This window comes from Puntigrus tetrazona, chromosome 25, assembly GCF_018831695.1.
Source record: "Puntigrus tetrazona isolate hp1 chromosome 25, ASM1883169v1, whole genome shotgun sequence".
Classification (NCBI taxonomy): Eukaryota; Metazoa; Chordata; class Actinopteri; order Cypriniformes; family Cyprinidae; genus Puntigrus; species Puntigrus tetrazona.
The window spans coordinates 16758641-16775622 of record NC_056723.1 but is presented as its reverse complement, the minus strand read 5'-3'; the positions used below and the strand labels follow the sequence as shown (position 1 = coordinate 16775622).

Below are 16982 nucleotides of genomic sequence, written 5' to 3'. Positions count from 1 at the left end.
TGGTCTCAGACTACTCATGAAATATTTAGTATGAACTTTCCTAATTAAAAAAAAAACATTTACATTAAAAAAAAAAAAAAAAAACTGGACATATTTTTCATCTGTAATGCGTCTCTAAAACATTCTCTTATAAATTTCAGAGCTAAATAAATAAAAATTCTGTGATAAAATTTAGACCACTTGTGAAAAAATATAAATCAATCACTTTCCTGATTTAATCAATTTTAAACAAAATAATTTCTAAGCATATTTCTAAGTTTTTAAAAAAAAATATTTTATGGATTTTTGTGCAAAATAACTAATTAAAAACTATAATTATATACTTACCAATAAAGTAAATCTGAGACCACTAGTCTAAATATTTCACGCTTTCCCTTTCCTTATGTAACACAAATGTGTAAAAAAAAAAAAAAAAAAAAACAAATGATATAAATAATAACTAGATATATATATATATATATATATATATATATATATATATATATATATATATATATATATATAACATGTATTTCCATTCTATGTAAATTACCTTGTATGTTATTATGCAGTCGTATGCTAATTTGCCACGGCATGAATATTTTCACATGATGAATCTGTGGCCTAATGCAAGAAGCTAAAGTAAAAGAAAAAAAAAAACGAAAAGGGCCTACATACTATTTTTGCATTCTTCCCACTTTTCCGAAGTTGCTGCACTGCATACGCGTGATCCACGTTATCCATGGAGACGGCGTTGACCATCACCACTCTGTCATTCTCCCTGCCGGGGGCAAAGAGAGCAGAAAGCAGTAAGCAAAAGTGCCACTCCAACTGATCTCAGAGCAAGACGGAGCACAGCTTGATCAGCAGCCCTGCTCGCTCATGCGTTTACATGGTAAGAAGCAGAGCAGTATTCAGCTTATTTCAAACAAAAACAGATACAATTTCTGGAGTAGTAAGAGCTGTCTGGGAAATAAATAAATATCCAGCGGGGTTAAAAGTGAAAAATAAAATATATTTCAACACGCACTTAATGAATAAATAATGTCTGAGACCAGTAAAGAAAATGCTTTTAATGTACACTTTTCTCATTTTATACAAATGTTTTCAATACAAAATTAAATAAACTAAGAGTCTGAGAGCAGTAATGAAAAACTTTTAATTTGCAATTTTGTAATTTAATACAGACGTTTTCGATAAAAGTGAATGAATATTTTAAGAGCACTAGTGAAAATGCTTTTTATTTGCACTTTCCTAATTCAAAGATTTTTTTATACAACTTCAAAACATAATATTTTAAGAGCAGTAATGACAATGCATTTAATTGTCAATTTTCTCATTTAAAAAAGATAAACTTTCATACAATATAAAAAATATATATGTCTGAGAGCACTAGAAAAAATGCTTTAAATTTGAATTTTTGTAATTTCATGTTTTCAATAGAAATTCTATAAATAACCTTATACAATTTATTTGTAGTAAAAGTTTTAACTTGAGAAGAATATAAAAGTTAATATATAATGGATGGAATATACTGTATATAATCTGATATTTTTTGGGAAATTGGTAAATCATAAAATATATGTATTATTAGTACTGTCACAAAATTTCAATCCAAAATAAGACTTTGTGTTTAATATATTTTAATATATATATATATATATATATATATATATATATATATATATATATATATATATATATATATATATATATATATATATATATATATATATATATACACACACATATATATATATATATATATATATACATATATATATATATATATATATATACACACACACACACACACACACACACACACACACACACACACACACACACACAGATAAAGTATATATTTTGAAAATATTTGTTTGTATAACACACACACACAATAAATATATATATACACATGGTATTCTGCTGGTAAAGAGGGTCAGAGAGGAGTCTTACTGCAGCAGGCCCTCGGCTGGGCCTCCCTTCAGCACATCAGATATGACGATAGACGTCTCCCCGCTCTGAAAGTGAGGGTTATCCCTGCCGCCTGAGATAGCAATCCCAAAGCCAAACCCCGGAGCCTGTGAGACACACAAACACGTGTTAAACAGACGAGAGGGAAACCAAAACATTCAAAACAGCCAGGAAAAGCTGGAGAGGGACAGAATGAAAAGATAAGATGAGAGACAAGGGAAGAGAAGAGGAGGAAGATAAATGAGGGGAGCTGATGGTCAGAGAGATACAGAGAGAGGGCAGAGAAGGGCGGAGAGATAGACAGATCCTATCACAGATATATATATAAAAAAAACGCACCTCAAGTCTGCAGCAGTACTTTAACAAATCACTTCAACAATTTTAACAGTGATAGCTAACAGGTGTGACTTATCAGTGCTGTCAAAAGATTCACTGCATTCAAAGTAGAAGTTTGCATGATATGCATGTTCTGTGTATATTTATTATGCATACATATATACACATGTAGTGAATATTTTGAAAACAATTACGTCTATTTATATTCTTATTCATATTGTGAATATTTTTTTCTGAAATATATACACGTGCATGTGCATTAATATTTACATAATATACACAGTACAAATACATTATGCAAACAAAGACATATTTTGGATGCGATTAATCTAATTGACAGCACTAATTATTAGGTATTATAAAGCAACATATGACAACTAGACGTAATGCAGAAAAATACTGGCGAGGTGTAATTTAGGTGTCTACACTAAAATGGATTAACCCTAAATATTACAAAATAAACTAACCATACAATATACATTTACATGACAAGCTACGTTTTTCAGGATTCTCACAAAAGTGTATTTTGTCTTCCTATTAAAATAAGTTTTACTACAAGCCTTTTTTTTTTTTTTTTTTTTTTTTTTTTTACATCAAACTCTTGACTTTTAGTAGTAAAAGCTTGCATCTCTTGAGGTCTTTAAAGAAAGTGGGGGAAAAGAAATCTGTTAATTCGACCACAATGCGAAACATTTGTCATAAATAATATAAGATACGCAAAATAAGTAAAACAAGACAATATGATTGCGTTACTCCGGGAGATTTTTTCTAAAAATAGAGATTTTAGACAGATTCTCACCCTGTGTAGAGTTACAGTGTGCTGTTCCCATATTACTGTCTCCTCCATTGCTGCACTCTGTATTGAGAGAAAGAAAAAAAAAAACACAAGTGAAAGAGATTAATAGAGAACCGCACAAATCGTTAGATTACCATCAACAAAGTTTAATTGGTTACGTTCTCACGCGGCCTAAAGGATGCGGGTGCATTCATTAAAATCAAACGGGTTGCGCGCTATCGTTCTGAAATCTCAGCTTTAACATCCGTAAAAGCATTCGGAAATCCTCCGTAGTGCGTAAGTGATCTTCCTACACATTACGTAGCAGACAGGGAAACAACAAAGGCGGTGCAATCTCATGCTACGAGCTTGAGGAGAAGAAAGGGCCGAGGAAAACGTCTCTGCCGACATCCTCCGAAGCCACCCGAGGTGCTCCAACACTGATTTATTCATTTATTTCTCCATGGCTTCTGCAATGCAGTTGCCGCCGACAGCAGATTCGGCGCGCCAGTCGTGCTCCTGTCGACCATAAGATCAGGGGGGGAAACCGCACGCAGCCGGACGCAAGCAATAACGGACCTTAGCGCTAAATAAACAGCAAGCGGAGGGGTTAGGCGGGAGCTTCATGGTTTAAACCGTTAGCATGAAGGATTGTGGGTCGTAGCTCTAAACACTGTGCCTGCCGCCCACTCAATCTCGGTCGTGGCAGGACCTCAAGTGAGGAAATATGTGAAGGATGAGGAATGTCAGCGGTGTCAGGACCGGAGACAGCACCTGGCAGGATATCCACCACTTCACACTCTCTCTCTCTCTCACACACACACACACACACACACACACACACTCTCTCCTCATACAAGATTCTTCATTTCACTAAACCATGTATAAGATCCCTGAACATTAGTTAAAGCTTCAAGCTAAATTTACAAGGATGTTTATTTATGTCTTGGAGTGTTAAAACTGACAAAGTTAAAATGAGTTATAATAATGAAACTTTCACATGTCAACTGATTCCATTTAGACTATATATAGTTATTAATTTAGTACAGGTTGTTATAGTTGTTATACTGAAAAAAATTAAGGAAAAAATATTTCCCAATATTAAAAATAAAATCTAATACTATACATTTCCCATTATATAAAAAGTGTTACATTTATTTTAATTTTATTATAGCAATTAATTTTTAACTAGTTTCTATTTTTGAATATTCTGTTTTCATTCTATTTAAGATCTATTTCAATTTTAGTACTCCTGCTTATTTTAGTTAGTTGCAAAAATCGCAATTTCTTCAGTTGTATTTCAGCTTTATTTTACTTTAATTTTTTTTATAAATAAAATACACAAAAAGCAATGTTTTTTCAACGACTGTCATACAGGTTTAGACAACAGTTAAATGTTTCATTATTTTAACAAAATAATAATAATAATAATAATAATACATTAATGAGCTCAACTCAGTACAGTAAAAAAAAAAATAAACAGGATTATTTACTTCATGCATAAATTATATAAAAGCCTAATGGTTCAAATATGAGATACTAAAATTCTGACTATATTTCAGACTTTATATGAAATGATCCCAAACGTCAATAAGATGATTTTCAACACGCATAAGCAAGGCGTATGTCTGCAAACCCACAGGTACAGTATCCTAGGACGAGCAGCTTCATATTTTTAAATGGAAACGGTGATGAGAGGTTGATGGCCTTCTGTGAGCAGCCCGAACGATCGGCTCCTGACCTCACGGTGATAGAGCAAGGATGAACGACGTCCCTGTGTCACATCTTCACGAGCTGAGAGATCAAGTCTCAGTCCATCTGTCCGCTGCCTTTGACCTCTCAGATAATAACTCAGGTCTCGTCCGCTTCACGGCACATCGGGCCCGTCTCGACCCAGGCACATCTTGTTAGCGCGCAGCTAGTTAAACACATCTACTGCGCCCTGACAGCAAGAGTTATGGTTATCGGTCTCTTGCCAAGGCTAAAAAGTGACCGCACTCTAATCCCTTTAATCTCAACTGTTTTATAAAGCACCCGTGAATGAATTCAGAAGATCAAGTCGTTTTGGGTCGACTTGCACACTAATCCGAGCCTTTCTGCAGCATCAGAAAGAGTCACTTCGCGGTCTTTTATTCACCACTTGCACCTGGGACGGTTTGAATGTGCCGTCCCCGACTGGAAGGCCTCACTCGAATGCGGGCACATCAGCCAAACGAGCTCCGGTTGACGATTATAGCCTAAAAGAAACCCGACTGACGGACTAGGAATTAATGTAAAACCCAGAGCAAGAAATAATAGGGAGGGAGGAAGGAGAGAGAATCTGAGGGCAGTGCGTTGTGGGAAATGTGCTGACCTAGGGGACAATTACTGCAAGCTCAACCCTTCACCTGTGCCCTGCATGGCAATGAGGAGCTGCTGGGATCGATCGCCGCTATTAACATATCCTGCATCTCTCCGAAGCTTGTTAAAGCCACAGCTGCTCTCCAACGGATAGTGATGCTCCACGAAAACACGAGCTATACCAAAACAATGACCTCAGCTTGGACAGATGACATTTTAATTATTATATATTCACTAGTCAACTCAACTATAACCTAGAATCAGTGCTCAAGAAAGCATGGAACTGCAATTTTAGCTTTTTTTTCTTTTTTTTTTTAATACTTCTAGAAAAATTATGCATGCAAAAGTATGACTTATATTCTGTTTTGCTCCATCCAGCTGTTCATTTGATCTGATGGTGTGGATAGTGAGTTAATATTGAATAAGCAAAAAAAAAAAAGCCAAAACTAAAATAGGGCTGCACTGAAATTAATATTCAACATCATACTAATAAGCTGATACTTTTACTATTATTATATTATTATTATTATTAGTAGTAGTACTGTCATTATCATCATCGTTATCATCAATAAATGGATATCAATGCTGTCAATCTATTAATCACATGCAAAATAAAAGTTTTTGTTTACATAATGAGTGTGTACTGTGTATATTTATCATTAAACTAAAATCATTTGTTTTAAATGCTAAAAGTGAATTTTGGCATCACAATGAACAATGTGGAAAAAGATATTGATTTTTTTATATTAGTAGTGGGTTTTAGATTTTAAATGCAAACTAAAATGTAAAAAGTGAAGAAAATGAAAAACCAACATATACTGAATCCTGGAAAAATTGTAATACAGCTGCCACAAAAATAAGCAGAACAATTGTTTTTAAATCAGTATATTACAATGATTTCTGAAGGATCATGTGACAGTAAAGACCGGAGTAATGCTGAAAAGTGTGGCAGAAATAATGTTCTAAAGCATAATAAAACTTAAAATGTAATACTATTTGACTGCAATCAAATAAATGTTGCTAATTTTCCCAAACAAAATGTGCATAAAACATATGGGTTGTAAAAACGAAATCTGCATGGAATAAGTTTCAAAGCAATGCAATCAATGGTTTAATCCATGAGCCTGCAATGCAGCAAGATCACTGCATCTCAATGCGATGAGAGGAAATTATTCACATGGTAAAAATGCCATAATTTCATAACGTACGCTAGAGTCGAACCTGTGCGCTGAGAGTACAACGGCTTCTTTCAGCGAACTGGGTCGTCACTCGGCCCTCTCCGATTCATTCGGGGACTCCACAACGCTACGCTCATTCCCTAACAAGCCCATTTCCTCATGTGGAAGGAAGTGGATTAGAAACTCCATCTGCCTCTTGTACAAACTCTTCCTCTCGTTGAATGTTAAAAAAAGTGTAAACGTTCAGTGCATCCACCAGAGATGGCCAATTTCAAGTGTTCTGTAACTAATGCTACTTACACTGAACGAGTGCACTCCAGATCTGTCAGATCTGCCGGCCGGGGCATTAGACAGTCACTGCACGGAACAACAGGCTGAATCATAGAAATCTTCAGTACAGGAAAAAGCAAACAGCACTGGGAGACGGTAATCCAGCGAGTCAAAGCCTCAAGAGTAACTGTAATACCACAAGAGAAAGATGATTCACAAGATTTCTTCGGAAAGATGCATTAAACACTCTGTGGAAGCATTTAAAGGGATAGTTCACTAACAAATGGAAAAGCTGTTACAATTTATTAGTTTTGAATGAGAAAAGCAGGTACTGGAGAATACGGACTTTTCAGTCCATATAGCGAGCAACATCTTCAAAATATTTTCTTTAATCTTCTGCAGAAGAAAGTCAGTCATATGTCCTGAACAACATGAATTATTTCATTATGTCTAGAGGGGCTAGACATAAAAGACTCGTTCTTGGTATGAACACCAACGTTTTATTTTACGCTAAAATATAATGGTCGTGATTTACTAGATTTCTAGCCGCCTTAGTATACATGCATGCGTGTGTATTTACATACATATAATAAATACACACGGCGCACACACGCATATCAGGTAAACAAAAAGTTTCATTTTGCATGTGATTAATCATTTGATCCTTCGCGGAAATACAATGCAAAAAGCAGACTATTTAACGTAGCGTGCTAATATCGAACTCAAATCAGCTTAAATTGGGTTTTCAATCTCCACTTGGATATCGCACACTTTTGAGGTTCTGTATCGGTTATAACGCCAGCGAAAATGGTAGCTAAACATGTAGGAGGTAAACAGTGAGGTTTTGAACAGAGCTTTGGATTTATCCTGCTAACCACAAGATTACTCTTCCCTCAGTTCCTCCTGTCGGCCCAGGCAAGCTGCCAGCCGGCTCCAGAGTTGGAGGGTAGGAAAAGAAATGAACGCAGGAATTACACAGCATCAAGTGAAGTACAAACGGTTAGTTGTCTGAATCCAGACAGCTTTAAAAAAAATATATAAGCTGTAAAGAAAATAAAAAAGATATTCTGCGCACGAAACATCGGCAGAAACCTCACTTGAGGGGAAACACAATAAGGTACTTCGGACCATCTTAAATATTCACAAACAGAAGTGTGCAAAACTGAAGCCCGGCCGGGAAAAGTTTGCACTCTAGAGAGCAAAACGGAGGTTGAGAGGATTTATGCCCATCTTAAGGCTGATCGGCGCTGTAAAAACGCTGATGCAACATACCCTGCACCATTTTGTCAGAATTTATGGGTGGTTTTCATCGGCCAGCCGAAAAGCTAACAAAGGGACCACTTGATTCCTGTTGACAGTAAATCTTAGCTCACAGTTTCTTCTGAAGTTTCAGTTAAGTTTACACGCAGTGGGAAAGCACTTAAGGGATTCACCACTCTGCTTTTAATGGTAGAACATGACTAGGCAATACCGTTCCTGACTTTTACAGTTAGCCTACATTCACGACTTAATAAATACAAACTCTCAAAACTCTCATTCTGTGTGTTCAAGTTCCATGTTGCTGCATTAACTGAAAAATAGGCCCATTTTACGTTGGTTAACGGCTAAAAGAGGGAAAAACCTGACGAGGCAGCATTTTGAGGTTGTGTTTGTATAGGCTATGCAAAGATTTGTAGCACTGTAGCTACTTGCACTAATTGGTCATGAAAGCAGAAGGGATGGAGTGAGAGGGAAAGAGAAGGTTCTCTCATTTTCTAAATTGACTGCCGTGTCTCGAACCAATCATTTGTCAATCAACCTTCTTCCAGTAAATTCCAGGCAAAATTAACCATGCAAAAAAAAAGATATGGTTAATGCTAAGCTAATAATTAAAGGGTTACTTTACCTCAAAATACAAATTCTGTCTTTAATTACTCCGCCTTATGTCTTTCCAAACCCGTAAGACCTTTGAGTGTCTTCGTAAACAAACAAACACCAAAAACATCTCAATTGGTGTTCTGATTATGAACGAATGTCTTACGGGTTTGGAACGACATGAAGGTGAGAAATCAATGACGTAATTTTCATTTTGGGATCAACTAACCCTTTAAAGATTTAAAACAACTAGATTTGCATTTTCTGTTTTCTTCTGAAGACTCAGTTTCTTACCATACTATAAAACATCCGGCAAGTACGTAATGAGCACAGTCGACCTTCACTTTTACACCGTGTACTGTCAAAAATGAAACATGACAGAAATTTCAGGATGCCCATAGGCAGTAATCAAACGCCTCATGTCATACGTGTCATAAAAGGATTCCTTCGTGACGGGAATCACTGTAACGACTGTCCTGCCGCAGCTGGAAAACGTATGAGAGACCATTGGGCTCCAGATTCATTTTGACAGATTTCCTCAATCAAGAGATTCCCACGCTAGAGATAAAACTTCATTGCATCAATTCATCAACCCGCTCAAGTAGCGAATTGCTCATCTGAGGAAAGTCGTGATGACAAGGTTACGAAACAAGTCATTTGCTGTCGATGACACCACTTTTAACAGTTTTTGGGGTGTTTTCGAAGCATTCACCTTAAGAGTAGTTGTTGTCCATCACAGGTAACACTTTGGCTACATGGAAAAGACAACGGCTTACAATCTAAATTAAGAATTAGTGTGAACTTGTCTCTCTAACGCAGGCCTAAATGTCATGGTCGAGAAGTATTTGAATGAAGAATTGGCTCCCTTTCAATTAATGAATCAGAATTAGTGACGCACAAAGTATTTGGCAAAAAACAAGAGTTTTTGGCCTTGGCAGGTCAAAAATCTGTGACTTAAAAAGTGGCTTTTAATTGGTGCTCAATCAAATGAGTTTTCACCAAGTGTGCCACACGCTTTCTGAAAATAAAGTCAAAATTTTGATCGATATTTGGTGGGTGACTGCAGCCTATAGGTCATAAACCCTTCCATCCATGTAAACTAATGGAACTTAAACCAAAGTTAAAAAAAAATAAATAAAAAAAAATCAAGGACTCAAATAAATCGCTACTGCTCAGATTCAGGCTCCTAATGAATCACTACAGCTCAGACTCTAATGAATCACTAAGGCAACATTATTTTAAGGTTGTTGCAAAAATCGCAATCAGAAATCGAAATCTGAATTGGTGACTCCTCACTAAAAGTTTAACTAGAATTTTATTGAGCAGAAGAGGAATTTCTGATTTGGACATCTAGTAATGGACACGTGGTACCTTAAACCCAGTTTTTTTTTGGTAGTTTTTTTTTTCAGAGGACATTGTGCCTATAAGTGTAGTGTAACTCATAAGGGATAAATCTGTCCACTGTTTGCACACATTATAATTCTAAATCTGTCTTCCCAGAAGGACAGGTTGCACATTCACCTACGCCTTGGTCAATCAAATCGTCATAGTGCAGAAAAGAACACTGCCTTGACTGGCAGCCAATGCTCTATACTGTCAGAGGTCTGGAGGCATGGGCAGCCACGGACCCTCTCACAGATGGATCGGACAGCTGAACACAGTCATAACGAGAGGTAAGGGCCAAACTATTTCGACAGGAATCTACCCAAGTCATTTTAATTAATGATACAGAACAGGGGGTGGAAGGGGTTATCAATTTTGACAGAGCCGGAAAAAGTCAATTATAGGAAGATGCACAGATGGTGTACATATCTGTAGTTTTTTACGAAACGACAACTATACATGGGCGATCTGACAGGGAGAATGGTAAAACTCGGATCTGGGATAATTGGCTTGCAAAAAAATAAAAAATAAAAAACTTGCGCAAATTCAAACTTGCCCTTCTAATAGTCTGACTCTGGAGACACTTACAGAGATAACGCCCAGACTTGAGATACCCCATTACACCGGCAAAAGATATCTGCATCATTAGGGTGGAAAAGTGACAGAGTCCTGTGAGTGATTCTTTGCTTACCACCAAGAGGCCTCTTTGTAATGCGTGACTGAGGCATTGCGAATAGTAAGTGTCAAGCTCTTCCTAACTGCTAACAGTCATTACTATGCTGGTGTGAATCGAGAGGCAGGGATTCAGCGTCTTTTTAAATCTGGATATGCAGCACATTATCCTTCACCACAGGAGAGTGAAATCGAGAGAGCGAAACGGTGGAAGCAAGAGGGAGGGATCTAAAAATAGCTCTCTCGTTGTCGCCATCGGGTTCAGATGCAGGGAACTAGCGGGCCACGGACGACATGAAGATGACGTTCAGGGGAGACGGTAGGAGACACACAGCTGGATTAGGCTAATTCATGGTGTCGACAAGTGCTGTTAGTGAATTTCAACGAAGCTGTGCAAGTGTATGTGCAGGACTGGGATGATATGGAGCTAATCCAGAAATTAACGCTGCGGTACCAAATTAGATACTATGTTGGCCACAAAAAAAAAAAAAAAAAAAAAAAAAAAAAGAGGAGCTTTGATTCACAAAGTTGTGGAGAAATGACCTACTTTTCTCTCAGTGCTACAAGAAGAACAGTGTTCATGCACAATACTTTAGAATCATATCAGTATCATCTGATATGAGTATTTTTTAGCGTTATTGGTCACCATGGGCTATTTTCACCAATTATTGGCAAATTTTTTGTTTAGTTTTTGCCATAATCTCTCTAGGGATAGCACTACATAAAAAAGGAAAAATAGGTTTTTAAGTATTTATTAAAAAGTGAACAACAACAATATTATAGAAATTGTAATTAACAGTTGCATAAACATAAAATTATGCAGGAAATAAATAGGAAATGAATATACCACCGCAGGTCCTCACAATGGGGTCAATAAGTCTAAAAAACTCCAGATCATTGTATAACTAGCTTTTAAAATGCTTAGTGATTCAACTTCAACTAAAACATAGTATTTATAAAATAAATAAAAGTTTTTGCACTGAAAAATATATTTCAAAATAGTGCTGTCAAATGATCTCAATTGCATCCAAAAAAAGGTTTTGTTTAAATAATGCATGTATACTGATTAATTGTTTGACAGCACTAATTTAAAAATAATATTTAAAATAAGTTAAATAATCATAAATATACTTTTAATAATCTATGGTAAATATGACCAAGAATATTCAGCTATAAAGAAAGAAAATCAAGAAAAATAAAAATAAATCTGAATAAGCAACTGGCAACATATTTTGCCAAAAATACAGAAAATCGTACATAGAGCATCAGGTAGCGATCAAACAAGGGTTAAGTGTCAGCTGAGCCAGACAGAGCTGCATTGGACAGAGCAAACAAATGCACCCAGAGAACATTGCGTATGTTGACTAGAAGCCAAAAGAAGATGAGGAGGGTGGAAAAACATCCAAATGTCTCTTACACACGCGCACACACCACCTTTGGATCTGGCATCAGTCTGTAACACGTAGGAGCTGATGACTGATGACTTCAGAAATGAAGAAAGATGTGTCTCAAAGTGCTGACGATGGCTAAAAAGCCCCAATCCAGGAGCATGTGATCCGGCTGTTCAAACGAAGGAGCAGGGGAGGTGGTTCCCAGAGGACGTAGCGACATCCTGCACATACGCACCACGGCAACGTCACTGCAGATTTACGGCGCTAAAGACACGCCAAACACTGCAGCTAAACCAAAACTAACAGCTTGCCCGAGCCTACCCTCAATTTGCGCAACTGTTGAAGCACTTGTTGTACTCCTCTAAACTAACTAAAACGCACCAAAGATTTGCATTCGGCATTCCAAATCAGGCTCAACTTGAACGCAAGTTGCTTGCTTGTGACAGAATCCCAGCGGTATCTCAAAAACATCGACCAACAAGAGCGTTACTTACAGCCGTTAGATCATCTCAGGAGAACCAGAAGCATATCTTTAGCTTTCTTCAGTCACACACATGGTCCAAGACTAGGGTCCCGCAGACCCCGTGTGCTCTCCAGCAAGCCTCCAGCCCTCATACTGAACCCGGCTGATCACAGCGAGATCCCCGATTCAATCGGCACGAGGCGGGGGAGGGAGGAAGATAGTGCAGAGAGAGGGGGGAAGGGAGGGAGAAAGGCACAGACAAAAAAAAAAAAAAAGAGAGAGAGAGAGAGAGAGAGAGAGAGAGAGAGAGTCCCAACCCTATATCAAGCAGTGGCCAGCCGAGAACAGCAAGTTACTGTTCAATCGCTTCGAAAAAGAGATGAGGCGCATCCACCGACCGCATCGATTTGCTGAGCAGCTAGGGGCGCTTTTAAATAGTAAGACTTCCGCAGACTTCCAGTGAAGTTGCACGGTGATGTTCGAATCGTGGTTGATGCCGGCCAACCTCTTCACGGCAAACGTGAGCCGCTGAAGTAAATCCCGTGGCCTGGCAGCGTCCGAGCGAGTGAGTGTGAGTGTGTGTGTACTGAGCTGCAGCAGTGCTTCACCGTAGAACTGCTCTGCTCAGTAGGAGCACAGATCCATCTGCAGTAGAAAGTGCTGTATCGGTGTTAACCCTTTCGGTGCCACGGGAGGAGGACAACACTCTGAAATCCCTCTAGTACTCCGCCGGCTATGAAGCATGCAGGTAAATGCCAATGCTGGAGCGGGGCACAGAAATGCGAGGCTGGAAGTCTTTATAACGTAATCGGTTTCTCTCATTGCTTAGGTTTAGATATACTTTCAATCATATGCCAGGATAGAAGAAAAGAGCGCCTATAATATTTTTTAAATGATCACTGCAGATAAGCATCACGTAAAGGAGGGGTTTGGACAAATTCATCGTTAAACAAAGTCATTGGGGAGTCGTTGAGCTAATAAGGTGAAAAAAATGCATTTAGGACAACGAAAGTGTTTTTTGGTCTTGCATGCATGGCAATTTAGTGGAAAAAAAAAATCTATTTACCCTCATATAGTTCCAAACCTTTTTGACTTTTGTTTCACAGAAGAAACGAATATGTTTTGATGGACGCTGGGAACCAAACAACTTTATGTTCCACAGAAGAAAGAAAAAAAATAAATAATTCACACCGTTTGGGAACATAAGGAGGACGATTTTAATTTTTAGGATGAACTATCCCTTTAACAAACTATTAAGTTCATTAGTAAATTAATTGAGTAAAACTCAAGTTCAAAAATTGAAAGAGCAATACTTCAATCTGACGAACAGCTCATGTGTGCATGCCCGCCTCTAAACTTCCTGAAAACGTTGGAAATGCAGTATGCACGTGTAGCTCGTTTGACAGCCTGTCAGGTTGAAACGCAAGGCCCGGAGTGACGACAGATTCCACGCACGTTTTCCTTTCCTCGCTTTATCACGCTGTTAAGCACTGCTACAACAAGGGACTCCTTTACCATCAACAGAGGCAGCAGAGAAATAGCGTTCGTATACCATGTTTATTGCTCTTCATATGCAGTATGTGAGGTATTGATGAAGGCAAATGGTGAATAAACAGGTCTTTCTGCTGAAACGCCGCCTCTGGAAGCCTAACCGACTAGCTTTGTGTTTGTAGGATACAGTTTGTGTCAGCATGTCGTTACAACATAAGCACTGTCCTGAAGTTGGTTAAGACAGTTATTAAATGTGTTTGTTCGTTATTAAAAGGCTTGCATATTTGATTCACATTTCATAGAATTACCGATTGTTTAATAAAGTGCGTTCAGTGCAGAAGTACCCTCTTGCTCGGTTCGGCAACACCGAGACAGCCTGGCAAAAGTTGTGTCAGCCATCTCCACATGCTGCCAGCTCGCTGCATCTCGTTGGGAAAGCCACTCGGCAGCGTCGTGACATGTGTCTTACCCCCTTGTCTTTCCAAACTTGTAAAAGTTTACTTTGTCCGGAAAACACAATTTAAGATATCTTGGACGAAAATGGGGAGGCTCGTGTCTGTCCTATTGACGGACAACTAACGAACGCGGTCAGAAAAGATATTCTCCAAAACGGTGCTAAAATAGACATTATTTCTATTTTCTTTGCGTAGAAAAAGTATTCTTGTTGCTTCATAAAATACAGATTGAACCAGTGATGGCAGCATTAGTACTCATTTACAAACATATGCTTTTGCATAAAAAAAAGCCAAAGTAAGATGCAGGGCAATAGAATGAAGTCGGTTTTGTCTTTAGTTGATAACGAGGATCTGTGCATTAGGTCTTAAAATTGACTGTGCTATTATTGTCTATCGGTGAACAAAAGAAAAAATTTAAATAAATCACTCCACAATCTGATTCAACTGAATAAATCCTATGCAGTGTTATTTTAAATTTGATTTAAATTCAGCTGTTTTTAATTTATTTGCTCTCGACTTGTCTAACTAATATAGATTTTAAACATTATTACAATTTAATTATTTGTGCTGTGGTATTTTTGTTAAAACCGTAGGCAAAAGAACGCTGTACCAATTGAATAAATATGTTTCATATCTAAATGCTTGACTCCATTCTTTTATATCTAAACTGGGAATCGATAAGGGAACTGGATTCGGAATCGCTAAAATCGGAAGGACACCCAATCCAACTACTGTACGGAAACCGATACCATGTTTAAGGTTATGTTAGTAAGAACTGATCCCAAAGTAGTACGTAAGACTGACATCTTCCACGCTGAAGGACTTCTTTGAGGGTGAAAAACGGAAAAAACGTGACACCACTAAAGCCTCGGCTGTATCGAAAAGGCTATATATAGCTGAAGGCTGCTGATTCTACAGTATTATAAAGAGCCCATAGGTAATGATTAGGGCTCAGGTTTCACGGGAGCAAGGGGACACGGCATGGATGGATAGATGGATGCAGTAGTTCATTTCCATTCAATGACCTCTGGCAGTGACATTCACATAGGATCGGGGAAAAACTGAACGAATGTGGATTTCCACGATCTGTAAAAATGCTAAAATACTCTCAGTGCGAGTAAATTCTTCACACCAAGGCCGAAAATGACTAACAAAAAGAAACCAGAGGCTATAAAAAGCATCCAGCAGAAGAGAGGAATTTCTGAATGATAGCAAATGATGTTGCTATAGTAGCCTTGATTCCTCAAGGACATTTAACATCTTTTATAAGCCGCGTCCTCCATGGAAAAGCGCACTGAATAAAAGTGAAACAGGTTCGGAATAAAATGAGAGCGAGTAAACGACGAGAGTAATGTGATTTTTGGTTGAACTACCCCTTTAAATGACTGCTGCACCTGAAGTGTGCTGGATCTCACGCACGGGAAGTCGTTGGGAGGTAGTTATTTTAGGTTCTCAGCTGGTATCAGAGGGGGAGACGGGGAACCTCTGACGATGGCCAGACCACCGGCAACGTCACACTTGTGCCTGAAAGATCACGTCAGGGATCACTCACTTCCTGTCATTCCGCTGTGACACGGCTAACTTTAGATCGCTCTCTTAATGGAATCACATGCTTCAACTCACATGTGATAACCACAGCACATATTCAACATTTATAAAGAAAGAACTGTTTAATAATAGAGATGCCACAGGCTACAGGGAATTAATGGATTTCTTTTGTTCAAAACTGAGATTTAAGCTTATATTATGAGTGCTAAAGTTTTCCCATACAACAGTATTGAACAGTATTTTATTACAGGGATGCATTAGTGTGTGTGTGTGTGTGTGTGTGTGTGTGTGTGTGTGTGTGTGTGTGTGTGTGTGTATATATATATATATATATATATATATATATATATATATATATATATATATATATATATATATATATATAAAACAAATTAATATTTTCTGTCAAACAGGCAATATTGTAAATCTATTCTAATATTTCACAATAAAAATAAAACAATGAACACTAAAACAAAACATTTGCAAGCTACAAGTCTAAAAAGCTGAAATTAATTCATTGAACTAAATACTAACTTGTTCATTTAAAGTGCATTAACAATACTAAAAAAATAAATAAAACATGCATAAAATAGCTTGAATTCCACAAGAGAACTTAAAATAGGCAGAAACAAACAAAATCATACTTTCACATTTTTATAAAATTAAAATTATCATGTGCCAAACCAATAAAGATAAAATATTAAGATTCCATCCCGTTTTCTTCTATACCAGGTTAAAAAAAACACTGATCATATAGAACTGTTCTAAATATCAAAATAATACACGATTTACACATTTTTATCGGTTATCGGTCATAATGTGAAAACGGCTAAGACATCTCAGGACTCGGGGACTCTCAGGAGGAAACAA

At 37.4% G+C, this 16982-nt stretch overlaps 1 protein-coding gene across 1 annotated transcript in view; it reads right to left on the bottom strand.

Annotated features, from left to right (window-relative positions):
* tjp1b (tight junction protein 1b) overlaps positions 1 to 16982 on the bottom strand; it is a 101207-nt gene that overhangs the window by 27166 nt on the left and 57059 nt on the right. Inside the window, 3 exon segments of the mRNA XM_043227762.1 lie at positions 658 to 760; positions 1939 to 2063; positions 3092 to 3148. Coding sequence (XP_043083697.1) covers positions 658 to 760; positions 1939 to 2063; positions 3092 to 3148 — 285 coding nt within the window.